Genomic DNA, 15,146 nt, shown 5'->3' with positions numbered 1-15,146 from the left:
AAAATTAAAAGGTTGTTTTCAAACGAGGTTCAATGTAATGACCATTGCGACATTAAAAAATAAACACTAAGATATGAGTAGATCCGAGAATAATAAAATATTGTTATTGAGGTTTTTCTAGGGCATTAAAAGATATGGAATGTTAACACAGCTTTCTACTAACTCTTCCATTCTCTATCAACATGTATTTGACATTTCTGAAAACATCATAAATATACGTTAAATCTCCTTACCTTCAATTTGTGTATCAGCTGATCAATTCATTGACTACAAAAAACAAACAAATAAATAAGACTTTTTTTTCCCAAAAACCTTTTTATTATCTAATTTTGCCTAGTTAATCAATTTAAAACATAAGGTTGGTTACAACATGTCACCATCATAGTAATGTGCACTTTGGGTCAAAAGTCTGGCATTCAAAATAAAAGATATCAGGGAAATTAAATACAAGTTCAATCTACACTCCTAAAGCTAAATGTAAAAATCCGAATTAAAACGATGCATTCACCTGCAGCTTGAACATTTATCTTCTTGAATAATCAACAGGCAGAACAACTGAAAATTACACCAGACATAAAAAAAAAACACTTTAAAATCTGATTTTTTCTTTGCTTAAAACAAGAAAGTCATTTCTGACATCTTTGAAAATTTTGAAAAATGAAAACAATGCCCTTCTAGTTACCAAAAATGGAAAATAATGTTTTTTTTAAATTGAGATAATGCACATAATGCAAATGAAAACCAAAGAAGATCGCTAAATATCAGAGACTTCCCCATTCTTTGGTTAGGATACTTGGTATTACAAAGATATAAAAATTGATTATGTTGCTCTTCACACAGAGAGGGTTTGTTTTGATAGTCAGAATTCCTTGAAACCTCTTAATGTCTCACTTGCACAAAAAAGTACAGAGGAAAGTAAAGAATTCTTTAGCCTTACTACAGGTATCGAACAGCAACAGACGATTCTCTCAATAAAAAATAAATATTGTTGTCTGTCACAGGAAGGACACTCCATATATTTGGCCCTTTGTGTTTTTGTTACTTGTAGCAAGGATCAGCTGAATGAAATAAGCCCCACCCACCTGAGGAAGGAGTCAACTCTTTGGATAATAGCATCGGCATCACCTCTGCATTTAGCAATGGTCTAGAAGGCAAATGGAGCACAGGGCTTGTGCTAAAGCTTTCACCAAGATCAAAAGCTAATAATTACACTGAGAAAACAGCATCAATCGAAACCAAATGTACATTTATGGCACGAACAATATTTTTTTGGCAAATTCATCCTCACAGTGCTATATTGCTATATTTTTGGTTGACTTTTCTTATCTATTGTTTCATCAGAGACTCTTTGGGTTGTTTTCTTGTCTTTGGATCTATTCGTCAACACTATACAAAGCCCTCTCTATATTAAGGCCGTGTTAAAGCTTTGGGTTTCACGCACTGAAAATACCAAACAACTGTTTGATAAAAGAAAAGCTAAAAATAGTTTGACAAAATCAGTGCACTTCTCCTCTTCTCAACAAAGAAAAAAGCTCTTTTAACCATAAAGTTACACAGGAGAACGCAACACTCTGAAAGAGGTAAGAAAACATGGCAATTAAGTATTTTTTCACTTTGTCCCCTGAGTCTGAGATAATACTGCCAAGTACTTGTTATAAAAGGAGGTAGCACTTCATATAAAAACCAGGTTACTTAGATCCATCACCCATCAAAAATCAACTACAGCTCTGGTAAAATATCAATTAAATATATCCAGAATGCATCAACGTACATTTCAGACATTTCTTTGTAACATTCATTGTGGGTGAGCTTTGGTTAGGACAAACAAGGCCAAACACACTAACAGGTAGAAAGTTGTTGACGAATGGAAACGGACTGTTTTAGAGGAACATTCATACAAAGCCTGAGGTAGGTCTGAAGCAAATGCACATGTCCTTGCAGCAGCTGACTTCCTGACCCCTCGTCTTTCAAAAATAACATCCAGGGGCTCCTTTCAGGAAGAAAATGAGGTAGACACGGTGTTTTGGGAGATCGGATCAAAGCCAGAGGATGTCACGAGCTGCAGTTGCAGGACTTATCAAGCGTGGAATGGTGGAAACCTCCTCGCATCTCCTCGTTTTTTACTTTGAAAGGTGGCTGCAGCTCTGAAACAGCGTTTCCTTTGTCAGACCCCAGCGGCTCTGTTCTAGAGTTTTGGCTGGTGGTTGGGTTGTCCTCGTTGCTTTCTTCATTGGAGTAGTTTCCAGAGTCGCCAGTCTCCTGGCTGCCTTCGCTGTTGTTGGAGCTCTCTGAGTGAAGGGGTCCAAAAATGATTTCACGGGACGAGAGGGGCAAAGGCGGCGAGCCCGGAAGGTCCTCATATCTCAGAACAGTTTTGCCCGCCTCATACAAATTGGCTCTCATCTCAACCTGAAGAAACAGAAAGTAGATTAGAAAAACAATCCATCCATTTAAAAAGAAGAACTATATCTGCAGAAAAACAACATTCACTTACGTTACTTTCAGGTGGATTTTTGATCTCTCGCTTAAAATGCAGCCACCTGTTGTTTTGAGCTTTGCTGCTGACAGGACCTCCACTGTTTCTGACTATATTAGTTCCACCCTGAAACAAATACGGAGACAAAGCTGCATCAGAAACAAACGGGTAAAATACAGAGTAATATAGTGGATAAAAATAACAGAAGTATGAGTGCATCAGTCAGCAAAAGTTCCCTCTGATTGATTTCTTCATCTCACCATAGCGTCTAGGAAGCGATCACTTATCATAGGTATGCAAGCATCAATGTTCTCAGAGTGGCAGTCACTGGGCAGTGGAAAACCAACATGGGCACCTTCAGAAAGTCCTAAAGCAATCACTTTGGGATTGGAGGATTTTCTACAAAAAGCAAAGTTTAAAAAGAAATTAAAACAAAAACAACACTTTAGTACTGAATTTTGGATTGTTTTTCTGTTCAGAGAGAATTCTAAACAACCATCAGCACCTTGGTCTACCCTTGCTGATCAGGATCAGGGCACACAGGGCTATACAGGTTAAGGCGATGCTCACACCGACCATGATCCCCGTCACTGACCGCTGGTCAATGTGATAGAGACCATCAGAGAACACTGGAAGATAAATACCACCGTGATAAATTAAACATCAGATATTATCTCAATGTGCTGATATTAAAGACAAACTATGGCAATAAACAAAAGTGCTCCACTGTTAACCAACCATTAACACCTGAATTTTATGCAACACTGAACAATTGTAGCCAGATTATCATAACAGCAGAAAATAATGTTGCATCAACTGCCAAAAATATAGATGAAAGTTCTGTGAAGGATGCTAACTATGCCTGGACAAGGATATTTGTTTGTTCTCCTTAGTTTCTAGTCAATAAACTTGTATTTAGAAGTACTACAGCCTCCAAAATACTGAATCGATTTAATATCAATTGAAAACCTAAAGCCTCAAAACGAGGCATAAGATTTTGCTCCAGAGTTTCATGCTAACCTGCTGCATCAGGGAAGCTGTCCGAGTGTCTGGGGTTCTTGCTGCGGTGGGCGTGTCCCCGTTTGGGTGGCAGCTCCACAATATCAGAGAAAGGTCCGTCACCTACACTGTTGGACGCGCACACCTTCACGAGGTAGATGGTCCCCGGCTCCAGCTTCTCCAGCAGGGCCATGGTATGAATTCCTACGATCATGGATTAAACACGTAAGAAACTACAATTTGCAAATTGATGTTTGATAAATACAAACATAAAGAGAGACACAACACATTAGGAACATTTAAAACAGAAACACCTTTTAAGAAGTCCAAATATATATGTAATAAACAGCATCTATACTATTATAGCACATATTCATTCATAGAATTGCACTTTTTTAAAATGAAATGTTTACATTTTCTAGACTACTATAGCAGATAATGTTCAAATTTAAAATACTCTAAGAGACACTTTTAGGAGACAATTTTTTTACCAGAAACAACTCATTGATTTTTAAAACAATGTGTTTAGATAGACAACTAACCTTCTCTCTGAATTCTTTGCCATTTTCCATCCATCCAAGCACTCTGTGAGGCGTACAGGATGGTGTAGTGTGTAATGACCTCATTGGGCTCACTGGGCTCCCTCCAGGAGATCAGAGCAGTGTCCTCCTCAATCAGAGTAACTCTCACTCCTGCAGGGGGGTGGTTAGGTGCTGTGCAAAACAAGTCGCAGAAATCACACAGAAATCCAATGATCTCATCCCATTGTACACTGGAAGACATTAAAAAAATGATAAGAAAGGAATCTTTGTGTCTGGCTGATCACCTGCTGGGCGGGTCTGGTGGTACACAGCAGAACTCCATGGGCTTGACATCTGATCCACATGAAGACGTATCACAAACTCATAGCGAGTGCTTGGAGTCAAATTCTGAACCATCATACTTTGTTTTGTACTGTGGAAAAAAGCATTTGTACAATAAAGACCTGGCCTCTTATTGTTTGCACTTATGTCCCCCAGAACGTTAAAAGTAGGTACAAAACTCTGAAAACTCTTAATCTTTAGTCAAAAAGAATTAATTTCTTTCTCCAGAGGAGAGGTACTAGCTTTTCTTAGTGCGTCTTACGTTTGTATGTAGCGTATAGCAGAGACGTGGCGTGTTCCCAAAGGTGTGCAGCGGACGGTGTAGCTAACAGTCTTTCCGGGTGGAAAAGCAGGATGACTCCAGCGCAGGGATACAGCAGAGGAATTGCTGGTCAGGACGGTCACTTGGTGTGGAGGGGGAGGAGTTAAGGCCATTTGGTCCCTTGTTGCTAAAATTATGAGAAAAGATCGAAATCAGTTTAAAAAAAGGACCTATTGAGATGGTCCAGTTGGTTTGAATGTAGAGCAGTAAAGTTGGGTTGTGTACTTACACACACAGCCTGGCGTACTGACTGTTTGGTCTGTCTGATAGCCATCTCCAGCCTTACTGACAGCTAACATCTTGACATGATACTTTCTCCTTGGATCTAAAAAACAAATCATCCATGTTTTTATATGCTTCATCAATGCTGTACGCTCAGGTCGATATAAAAGACAAACGTTTGGCTGCAAAAAACTATAACTAAAACTAATATTGGTGTTAGTTGTAAATCACAAAGACTTGTAAGTCACACCATCTCGTGTATACAGATCCTAAATTATTGTCTCGTTTAGATTTATATTGTTCATAAATGTTGACAAATACAAATAAGAACTAAATCACAGACACTCCATTAAATTTAAATTGAATAATAGTTTTTTTTACATTTTTTAGAGTCAATGCAACGTCTGGACTAAAACCCAATTTATCTATAGAATATACTGTTTTGTATTATGAAGATCCATGAGAAAGCTTGCATGTACGATTAGGAACCGCAAAGCCAATTTAAGTCTGGGTTGGAAATACTTTGTTCTCATTGTGCTTAAACTTGAAAAGCTAAATATTCCACCAAACTCTAAATCAGGACACTTTTAGGAGGGTTAGGATTTGTTTTATGCCTCCAGTGTGAAAGGTCAGCCTTGGCTATTGACCAACGACGGTGGAGTGTCCAGGCCTGCTCTGGGGGCTGGGTAAGGGGCAGCATTCAGCTGCTGGGATCTAAAGCCCCTGGGACTAAAGGGTGGAGGCGGGGGTAGTTTGACTGGGGTCATCAGGCCAGGCCAACAAGAACAGAAGGAATCTGGGTGCAGGGCTGAAGGGTGGGAGGTGGGCCTCTTTTTGTTTGTCCTTTCATATATTTCCCTCTGTCACTGGCCTAGTGATGCAGCTTTAAACTCGGAAGACCATCAAGCTGAAGAAGACCAAGTTCTGGAGTAAGAAATCACTGAGAGCCGAAACGTCTTACATTAACAGCGCCAACATTTTAACTCAGGACTTTTAATGTAAAGGCCTTCACCGAAAAGCATTTCAGCCTCACACCAACTCCTCAGTAGAGTTTAAAAGGATTAATTGTCCCACTGTGAGCACAGAAATACTTTTTAAACCTTGGTTTGGTTCCTTACGCCCAGCATATGAACAGATTGTTTACATGGAGAGCACAGATGACCAGTTGGGGATGAGGTCTGAATTAAAGACGCCTATCTCACGGGTACAGGTCAGGGGTTTGATCCAGCTCTGGCCCATCCCAGGGGTTTTTTGTTTTGTTTGTGTGCACCGGTGTCCAGCTGAGGGGAGGTGTTGGAAAGGGTCTCACAGGGCAAGTCTGGCCCAGGACAAAACACAAAGGCATAATTATGCAAGACACAGTGGTGGGAGGGACATCTGGTGACTGACCTCTAACCCCGGGAGCCTGTTCTCACACAATACCGCAATGAGACTGGAGAGAGCTACTGGTTAGACAAGAGGGGTCAGCTCATATTGATCAGCAGGCAGGGTGGAAATGCAAATCCACAATCCAACTGCCCACAGAATCTAATTAGCTGAACACATTGGTCATTCTCTGTCATAGAGGACGTCGTTCGTTCAAATGCAAGAAACAAGTGAGATATTTGGCTTGTTTTGCTCCCATCATAAGTGTCATCACTCACCAAGGCCACTAATAGTGTAGGAGTAGGCTTGAGGCTGCAGGAGGACGGCGGGCTGCTCTGGTTGTCCTTCTTCATGGTAGCAAAGACGAAACCCCTGAACAGCCACAGAATCCTGAGAGATCTGCCAGCGTACCGATATGGAGGTGCAGTTGAGAGGTTCCAGATGAAGAACAGGAGCAAAAGGTACTAAAGAGAAGGCAGGCAAAGGATTAGCACAGGTTCTGTGGAAAAAAAGATCAACTCTACAAACAAAATAAGAAGTTCATGGAGAAAAAAACAGGAGTCAAACTGTGAACATTATTTACTTCTGACCCTTTGCTGGGTCCAAAATCATCAATCACATGCTGGTTTGATTCCAAAGTCAAACTACATTTGATTCACATTTTGAAATATAAAATCAAGACTTTCCAGGACAAAAACCTCCCCCAACACAGCGGGTCATTAAATTAGACCATTCTCTCCCCCCACACTAAAGCCTGGAGGCCCTCTCTTTATGATCCGTGACTGAGGCCACTTTAACATCACTGACAGCGAGGGGCAAAGGTTTCTGGGTAGCCAATACAAAGAGTGTGGGACAATGCTGTAAGAGCAAACTCTCCTCAATCGGAGCCACACGGCAGGAACTCTTTTGCCCGTCTTGGTGTTCCAAGAACAGTAAAGCAGAAATGTGACAGAAAAGGAAGTTGTTTTATCTGCTTCTTTCAGACCGATGACACCCAGCAGAAACATGACACTGCATTCCAGTGATCAACACATCAATTTATGGCATCAAACTTCACTGACAACAAGTGAATACCTTTTGAATTTCTAGCAGCCTTTTACCTTTTTGGTTGGAGATCTTAGGAGTGCGATGAGAGGACCATGCTGATGGTTCACACCAACCCACACGTGTGGCTGCAGCCATGCGAAGCAGGTAGATGGTGTCCGGTCGCAAACCCTCCAGCAGATACTCGGTGCTGTTGTTTGGTAGTTCAACAGATATGACGGTGTCGTCTACGGCTGTGCGATAAGACAGTCTGTACGCAGAAACGCGTCCGCGGCTGATCTTGGTTGGGAGTTGCTGCCAGCTCACGTGGATGTCTGTGGAACTGTGGCTGGTCAGACTCAACTCTGGGGTACGAAGGGGCACTGTGGAACATTTTGCACACATCAGTTATCTACACATTCAAATGCATGTACAGGAAAAAAACATTCTGGTACACCAAAAATTCTGGTGAAAATTGTGTAAACGTGTGATGTATGTGTTTGCAAAAAAGCCAGTATGATTTATTGTTAGGAATGCTAGTAATGTCAGAGCTTTGAGCTTACCGTCCTCCAGAGTATGTTGACTGACTTGGTCTGACATACGACTGGCTCCCATTGGCATGTAGGCTACGACATAAAAGCTGTAGTTTCGAGCTGGCTCAAGGTCGTCGATAATAAAACTAGTTGTGTCGTTGCCAATAACAACCTGGTATTCTTCATTGTTCAGACCTGAGAGGGGACATCGTAAAGCAGCTTAACAAACAGACTTTGAATGTTCTAGACCACCATGAAAGATGGTCCAACACTTCACATAAAGCCATTGTTTAATGCAAACACAAACTCATAACGCCTTAGAGATCAGCAAAACGAATGACAGTAAACATGTAACAGACTTGACTTTACAGAGTTGCTTCGCTGTAAATATACTAGTCCAAATAAAATATCTTCCCACACAATTAGTGTGCAAGACTCTGAGACTTAAGTAGCTATTCTGTGCCTTTAAATGTGAGTAGATTGACCAGGGGAGTGGACAATGAGGTAATTTTCTAATTGAGGTTCTCCTTGACCTCTGCTCTGCACAGCAACAGCAAATAGCCTCTAAGCAAGCAATGCTGATCTCAAATAAATCTGACATGGCGAATTAAGGTAGAAGATGATCTAGGATTTGTCCACACTTTCTCCTCACCAGCTGAACAACTATTTGAATCCTAAAAGTTAAAAACAAAGGTTTAGATGTTAATCTCACCTTCAGCCTTCATATAATGGATGGAATAGGCAATGACTTTGTCTGCATTGTAAAGAGGTCTTTCCCAGGCCAGTAAGATGGCAGAGCTTGAGATGGTCTCTGCATGAATATTCCTTGGCGTGCTGGGTCTGTCCTCGGACATAACAACAATCAGACGGGCCAAGGAAAGCACAGAGCCCTGTTCATTCTCTGCCAAACACTGGTAGATCGCATCGTCTTCAGGGATAATTTGGGTAATCACCAGTTTGCTGTGAGTGAACAGAAACACACAAAATCATTCTAAACCATGACAAGACTGATTAAATTAAACTTTTTTTCTACTATAGCTCCATTTTACAAGTACCTGTTGTACATCTTAATCCTCCCATTCAGGTGGACGTCTTCTCCGTTCTTTAGCCAGCTGATGCGGGGTTGGGGTACACCCTCCGCTTGGCACATAAATCTAGCAGTGCCCGCTCGGGGACGGGTCTGGCTCTCTGGTCTTTCCACGATGGTTGGAGGCACTAAAACAGATGAGAAAGAATGAGAAAATAGTTGGAAAACAAAGGGAAAAAAACTAGACCATATATTTTTCAGTAAACGCAAGAGTTTAGTGAAGTGTGCAAACTATTAACAAACCTCCTGAGACAAACTAACAGAACCCCTTAAGTTGATCTACAATGAAAAACTTTACATTCTGAGCAAAATATGAATCACAACCAGATTTAAAGCTTAGTCTTGAAACAGTTTTATTTAAATTACTCTTATTTTACCTACTAAACAGCTTTCTTTTACATTACTTAGTACATTTAAATTACTATACAGTTATAATGGCAGTTTGTGCTTTTGTTGAGGGTCTTTGAGAGAAAATAACCATAGCTGCACTTCAGATTAGACAGCAGTTCATTAAAACCACTGAACACAAGACTTCCAACCTTGGACAGGAAGTGGTCTAAGGAGTGTGAATCTAGAGGCGTAGTGACCAAAGTGTTTGCAGTACCCAGAACTGTGATGTTGGCTGCAGCAGTAGTGTAGTTGCGGGTTCCAGGTGTGGTGGCCCTGCAGAGGTAGACTCCACCGTGCTTGGAGCTGACATCAGTGATGATCAGGTTTCCATTACCCAGGACTTTGGCATTATAAATATCAATGGGTTTGCTATCGGCACGGCTCCAGGAGATGACGGGCGAGGGATTGCCCGTGGCCACACACTCCAGTACCACAGTTTGGTGAAGGGAAACCGTTGTGTTTTGTGGTCCTGCAATAATGCGGGGTCTCTGATGTGGCTTTGGACTAGCAACTGTTGATGAACAGATAAAAAAAGTTTGTTTTTAAAAGAGTAATTTCAGCATTTCATTGAATTTAGAATCATTCAAATTTCACGGTTGTAATAACCTTTGATGACAGTAAGTGTGGCCTCTTCACTGTGTAAACGTCGGCCGATGTTAGTTGCCATGCATCGATATCTTCCAGCATCTTCAATCTGGACATTGTGTATCTGAAGAACTCCGTTGGGCAAAACCGTAATTCTGAAAACACAGCAGGATACGGTTGAAACTAGAGAGCATCCTTTTGTGTTGGGTCTTTCTTTTAAATGACAAATAGAAATGAGTCATTACAACCAAAGCTAAAGCATTTGTAGACACCTGTTTGTTTGCAGTGGCAACGTGCTTTGGTTGAGCTCCCAGGTGATGGTGGCCGGAGGACTGGAGGTCACCGAACAGGAGAACCGTGCTATGGAACCTTCCGGCACCACCGTAGGCACTGGATGTAACACAAAGTCTGAGATGCCTTTGAAAAGAAGGGGAAAAAACTGCATCATTAGCAAACGTTGTGATAAATGAATCACTCATCAAAGTCTTTATTGTTTGCTTCTATGCATGCAAAGGCTTAACTTTGATGAATGGTAACTGATCAGATAAAAATATTGATTTCCGTAAGATACCAGCTGCTTTTGTGCCGATGAGAAATTAAACATCCTCATGAGCAGCCCAATCAATGGATCAATTGATGTCCATCAGTGACTGAGCATTTATTATAGATAAAAAAACTCATAAAAGCCTTTTTGCTTGAGAAAGTTTTCTAAACAGGAAAAAAATAAAAATGTTAACTGAGTAGGAACATGAGAATAATGCAAATCTGTTTACAAACCGAGTTTTTTTTATTGTAGTTACATTTCACATCTGTATAGTTTGTGACTAGAGTAGTTAAAAACAGTCTGCTGAGTCACACCGATTTATTTAAATTTAAATGTTCCTTCAAAAGAAAGCAGAAATTAGCAAACCCCCCCCCCCCCCCCCCCCCAACTTGCACCTAACTGAAGCCCACTCAATACAATATGACCAAAGACCTTCAGTCATTAAGGTGATAAGTTCCCCCGCTGGACTCCTTAAAGAGGGACTCAATATTGTGTTAAAGAAAATCAATATTCTTGTGTTCCCTTTGAAACTCTACATTTAAAGTCTGAGCTTCAGTGGAGCAAAATATCCAACCTTTTCTGACCTTTAGATCGGGTTTTGTTCAATTACAAAAATAAGGTGAAGCTTCTGTAGAGATTTTTTTTTATAAAATGTTATTTTTGTAATCATATTTGTATTTATAGCACATTTTGGGTCAAATTATTCTGTAAAACACAGTTTCTAGGCTATTTATATCATAGTAATGAGTTTTAATTGCTGACTCGTGGATATCAGTGATGCAGGTGGTGGGTGTGGCTTGTCTGTTCATATGGTCACTTCTGCCAGAGCAAAAAAAAAGATCTCTAGGTCAAGCAGCACAAAGAGTTCCCTGAAAAGGTCAGAGATCACTGCATGCAACCCCCGTCCAGTCAATCTTAATCCAAACTAGAGTTAGATCTGTTACAGGAAGTTTCATGATTTCCACGTCACTATTAAAAATAAAGCAATTATTGTGAACTAATTTCAGGGAGATACATGCATGCTTCATAAAAAATAAAGATTATACTTATCAGTTGTCTAATAAATGTAGACTTAGAAACTTATAGCAATTTAAAAGCTCAACAATATGCAATCCAAACTGCAAGCTAAGGGAAAACACTCCTGGCTAAAAATCTATGTAAACGATCCACACTACTCTGCAGCATCAGACCCTGTTATTTAAATGACAAACTAACCCTCCTCTAACAAAAGCGGTCTGCGTGGCAGAGGGTTAGGGCAGAGGGCCGATTCCAGAGAAAGAACAGCAGGGCGCCCCGTCCGAAGCAGGCCTGTGACATCACAAAGCCTTTCCAGCATTGACCCCTGACCTCTGGGACCTTAGGACAGAAAAACCTTTACCCTTTTAGATGGTTTAGACTGGGTAAAATCCCAAACTTGGGTTTGTGTTAACGCTGTGAACATTTAAAAGTAAAAAGTAATGAATTGTTAGGTATTAAAAACACAACCATGTCTAAATGTTTATGATTGCTCTCCTGTATGCATGTATAATAATCAACCTGTTAAAGAAAACATAGAAGGAGGTTTGGTTGTTATTGTGACACACTTTGTAAAAAAAAAATATTAAGAAGATAAGATGAAGTGGGAGGAAAAATCCTCAATGTCATTGCCAAAGTTAGCACACTTCAGGGGTCACTAAGGTTTCCATGACAACAGCCATGGGATATCATTTCTAAGACCATTGAAAAGTGCCCATGGTAGACCAGGCCCACTGAATAGATGCAGCTGTCTTGTCCACTGATATGCAGACAAACAAATGTCCTGAAAACTAGCCCATTCTTCTGGGGCAGTCAGGGCCAGTCCAAACAAAGCCTAAAAGGCAAATGGCCTTTCAGAGGGCAGCAAACCATTCGGAAACCACACAAAGCCATAGTCTGCAGTGACAATACAACCCTGAAAAAATATAATAGAGATACTGATGCACACAACACTTTATCCCCATTTTTTTTTAACTTTTAAATATAACTTTCAAACTTTTTCAGTGATGATTTTCTTCAAAACAGAGGATACTAAAACTAACTCGGCACTGCCTATTTATAGGGTATTTATGAGCTTTTGGATTGACTCCTCGTCTATATTTGTTTTTTACTATCTCTTAAAATGATCCAATAACTGTCTTGATATTTATCACTCAAGTTTAACAAGCCTCCAGCAACAGGGACCCCATACTTTAGCCCTGGGTTTTAAAAAAGGCCGTTTTGGGGTGCATTTGCTTTTCTTCCCCTACTGTCATCCTGGAATCAAAGCTGTGTGAAAGAAAATAAAAATTGTCACTTACTTGCGATAGTCAGACGTGATCTTTGGCTTAAGATAGCTCCATATCTGTTTTGGGAGAGGCACTGGTAGACTCCTTCATCCGAGTTCTCCTTGGTATGTTTAATCTTTGGTATGAACAAGGAGCCATTGGGCAAAAGCTTTAAGTGTTCATTTTCTGTTAACTTGACCCCGTTCCTCAGCCACTTAATTGTGACTGGAGGCTGTCCATGAGCTTGACAGTCCAAGACAACGGGGTCCTTTGGTAGCACAGTAACATCACTTGGTTCTGTGATAAAGGAAAGTTCACTGAAACACAAATAACCTGCAGAAAACAAAGTTAGGGTCAGGAAAGGCTCTAAATGTAAGTGAAACGATGAACCAAAGCTACATCCTTCCTATTAACTTTGAAATAGTGAACATTTGCCTAAAAATGGCAAGCTGTATTCAAATAATTACCAGAATTAACTTTTATTTTATAACATATGTCACAAATATATGTATTCAGTGTGACGTTTTAGTCGTTTGCCAATTTCTTTTTTTTTTTTAAGAAAAGAAAAAGAAAATAAGCTTAAAATGTCAGACACGAAGAATGAAGACGAAAGTCCCATTAATGAAGCATAAAAATAATATTAAGGCAAATTCTAGCACAACAACCTGGATTTGAAAAAACAGGGGGAAATCAAATTATAAGAAGAAAGAATATTATATTCGTAAAAAGACATTTAGAAAAAATGATTTTACGGTGATTTCGCGAAACTTAAAATGCCGTCGAGGTTACATTTATTAAATAAACATAAACGGTAAAAACTCAACTCACCCGATAAAGGGAAAAATAAAATAAAAATATGCCAGCCCTGGCAACTCTTCATTTTAAAATGCGGCATTTATCCGGACTGTTGGGGCATTTTTCCCCTCCCTCCTCGAGACGCCGCTGACCTGCGTGCTCCTCGTGAGATGTCCAAACCTGATATGAACGCACCAGACTGGACCACCAAAGACCCTGCTGGGGTGCAGGGGTGGTCCACCCCGCTGCCTCACGCATGCGCACTATGAACTCAAAAGTGGAAAGAGGGACCAGAGGGAGTTTTGACTTCCTGTGATTTTGTTTTTCAGCTATCCTCCTTAGGAAAAACAGGTGTTTACTTACATATTGCATAATACACGCTTTGGAGAAACTATCTGAATACCTCTTATTCATCTTTTCGTCTTTGCAAGTACTCTCATTAAACTTACTGAAACCGTTTTGGATTTGGAAATGGTTTATTTCAAGGAATCAAAACAAAATAAAACAATACAAGACAAACAACAGAAATGTATATCTATACAGAGATATGTATAATTTTGAATAATTAGTCATGAATTAATTGAAACATATACACATTCATCGCATACAAATGTCATTAATTCAATTATAATTACTCTCAGTCATAAATAGACTTGTCAGCTCTTACATATTTCTAATATTAAATATCTAAAACGCTCTCCTCTCTGTACATATACTAAATTTTAGTTATTAAAAAGCATTAGCTCATAACTCAGCTGCTTGGTGGCACAGGGGTTAGCACTCTTGTATCACAGTGATAAGGCCCGAGTTCGAATTCCGGCTGGGACTTTTTTGTGTGTAGCTTGCATGTTCATCCTGTGTTCTGTGGTCACTCTAGGTTTCCTCTCTTGTGTGCCCTTTGATACACTGGCAACCTGTCCAGGGTGGACCCTACCTTCACCCAACAGTAGCTGGGACAAACTCATATGACCTCATGACACCAACAGGGATATAGTGGGTTGAGAAAATGAATGGATGGATGTTTCTCAAATTTTTTATACATTATATATGTGTTTTATCACAACTAAACATATAAAAATATGAAATGATCATACATGTCGGAAAGATTTGACTGCATTCAAATTTCACCAAAACTAGCTGAAAACCAGTTGCTACAAAAATAATGATAAAAAAAAAGAACCGGACAGCATCTGCTTCAAACACAGAATCTGTTAATTATGAAACGGTATTGATGGCTTCAGCTCAGCTGCTTAATGAATTCAAATATTGATCTGGTGACCATGCCTTTTGACAATGACCCTCCCATCTCACAGCCTTCATTCTTGAGCAGTACAATGGGCTCTTGCTGAGACACCAGAGATGCTGTAACAGCAAAATAACTTTCTCTTGTTTTCTTTTTTTACAGGTCATATTTTCAGACTGGCACATACTTCTAAACCTGCAAAACCTCTAAAACTCCATTTGTACCTGTGTCTGCAAATGCTGTCCAAAGGATTAGCATCACAAGCAAGCACCTCCGCACTTCAATATCCAATCAAATGAGGACACAAGAGTGTAATTATATATTGATTGCAGCCAACTATTGATTTCGTCATCTAAACCCTTGAAGATATTATTTAGAGCAGATGTCAAATGAGATGGTTTCAGAAAAAACAACTTA

General features: G+C 40.0%; 1 protein-coding gene across 1 annotated transcript; it reads right to left on the bottom strand.

Annotated features, from left to right (window-relative positions):
- Positions 1–295: 295 nt before the first annotated feature.
- LOC101162207 (protogenin B) lies at positions 296–13,756 on the bottom strand. Its single transcript, XM_020703964.2, has 19 exons — positions 13,520–13,756; positions 12,725–13,024; positions 10,138–10,282; positions 9,887–10,020; positions 9,495–9,791; positions 8,859–9,018; positions 8,516–8,763; positions 7,834–7,998; positions 7,348–7,653; positions 6,526–6,711; positions 4,890–4,985; positions 4,601–4,787; positions 4,302–4,429; positions 4,018–4,188; positions 3,497–3,679; positions 2,982–3,105; positions 2,737–2,875; positions 2,495–2,602; positions 296–2,409 (listed from the first exon to the last, which is right to left on the bottom strand). Exons 1-19 carry the CDS (start codon positions 13,584–13,586, stop codon positions 2,053–2,055), a joined length of 3,501 nt encoding a protein of 1,166 aa, XP_020559623.1. The 5' UTR covers positions 13,587–13,756; the 3' UTR covers positions 296–2,052.
- Between the last annotated feature and the right edge of the window lie 1,390 nt (positions 13,757–15,146).

The sequence above is a fragment of the Oryzias latipes genome, chromosome 6, assembly GCF_053564925.1.
Source record: "Oryzias latipes strain Hd-rR chromosome 6, Olatipes_Hd-rR_3.1".
NCBI lineage: Eukaryota > Metazoa > Chordata > Actinopteri > Beloniformes > Adrianichthyidae > Oryzias > Oryzias latipes.
This window is presented reverse-complemented; position numbering and strand designations above follow the sequence as displayed.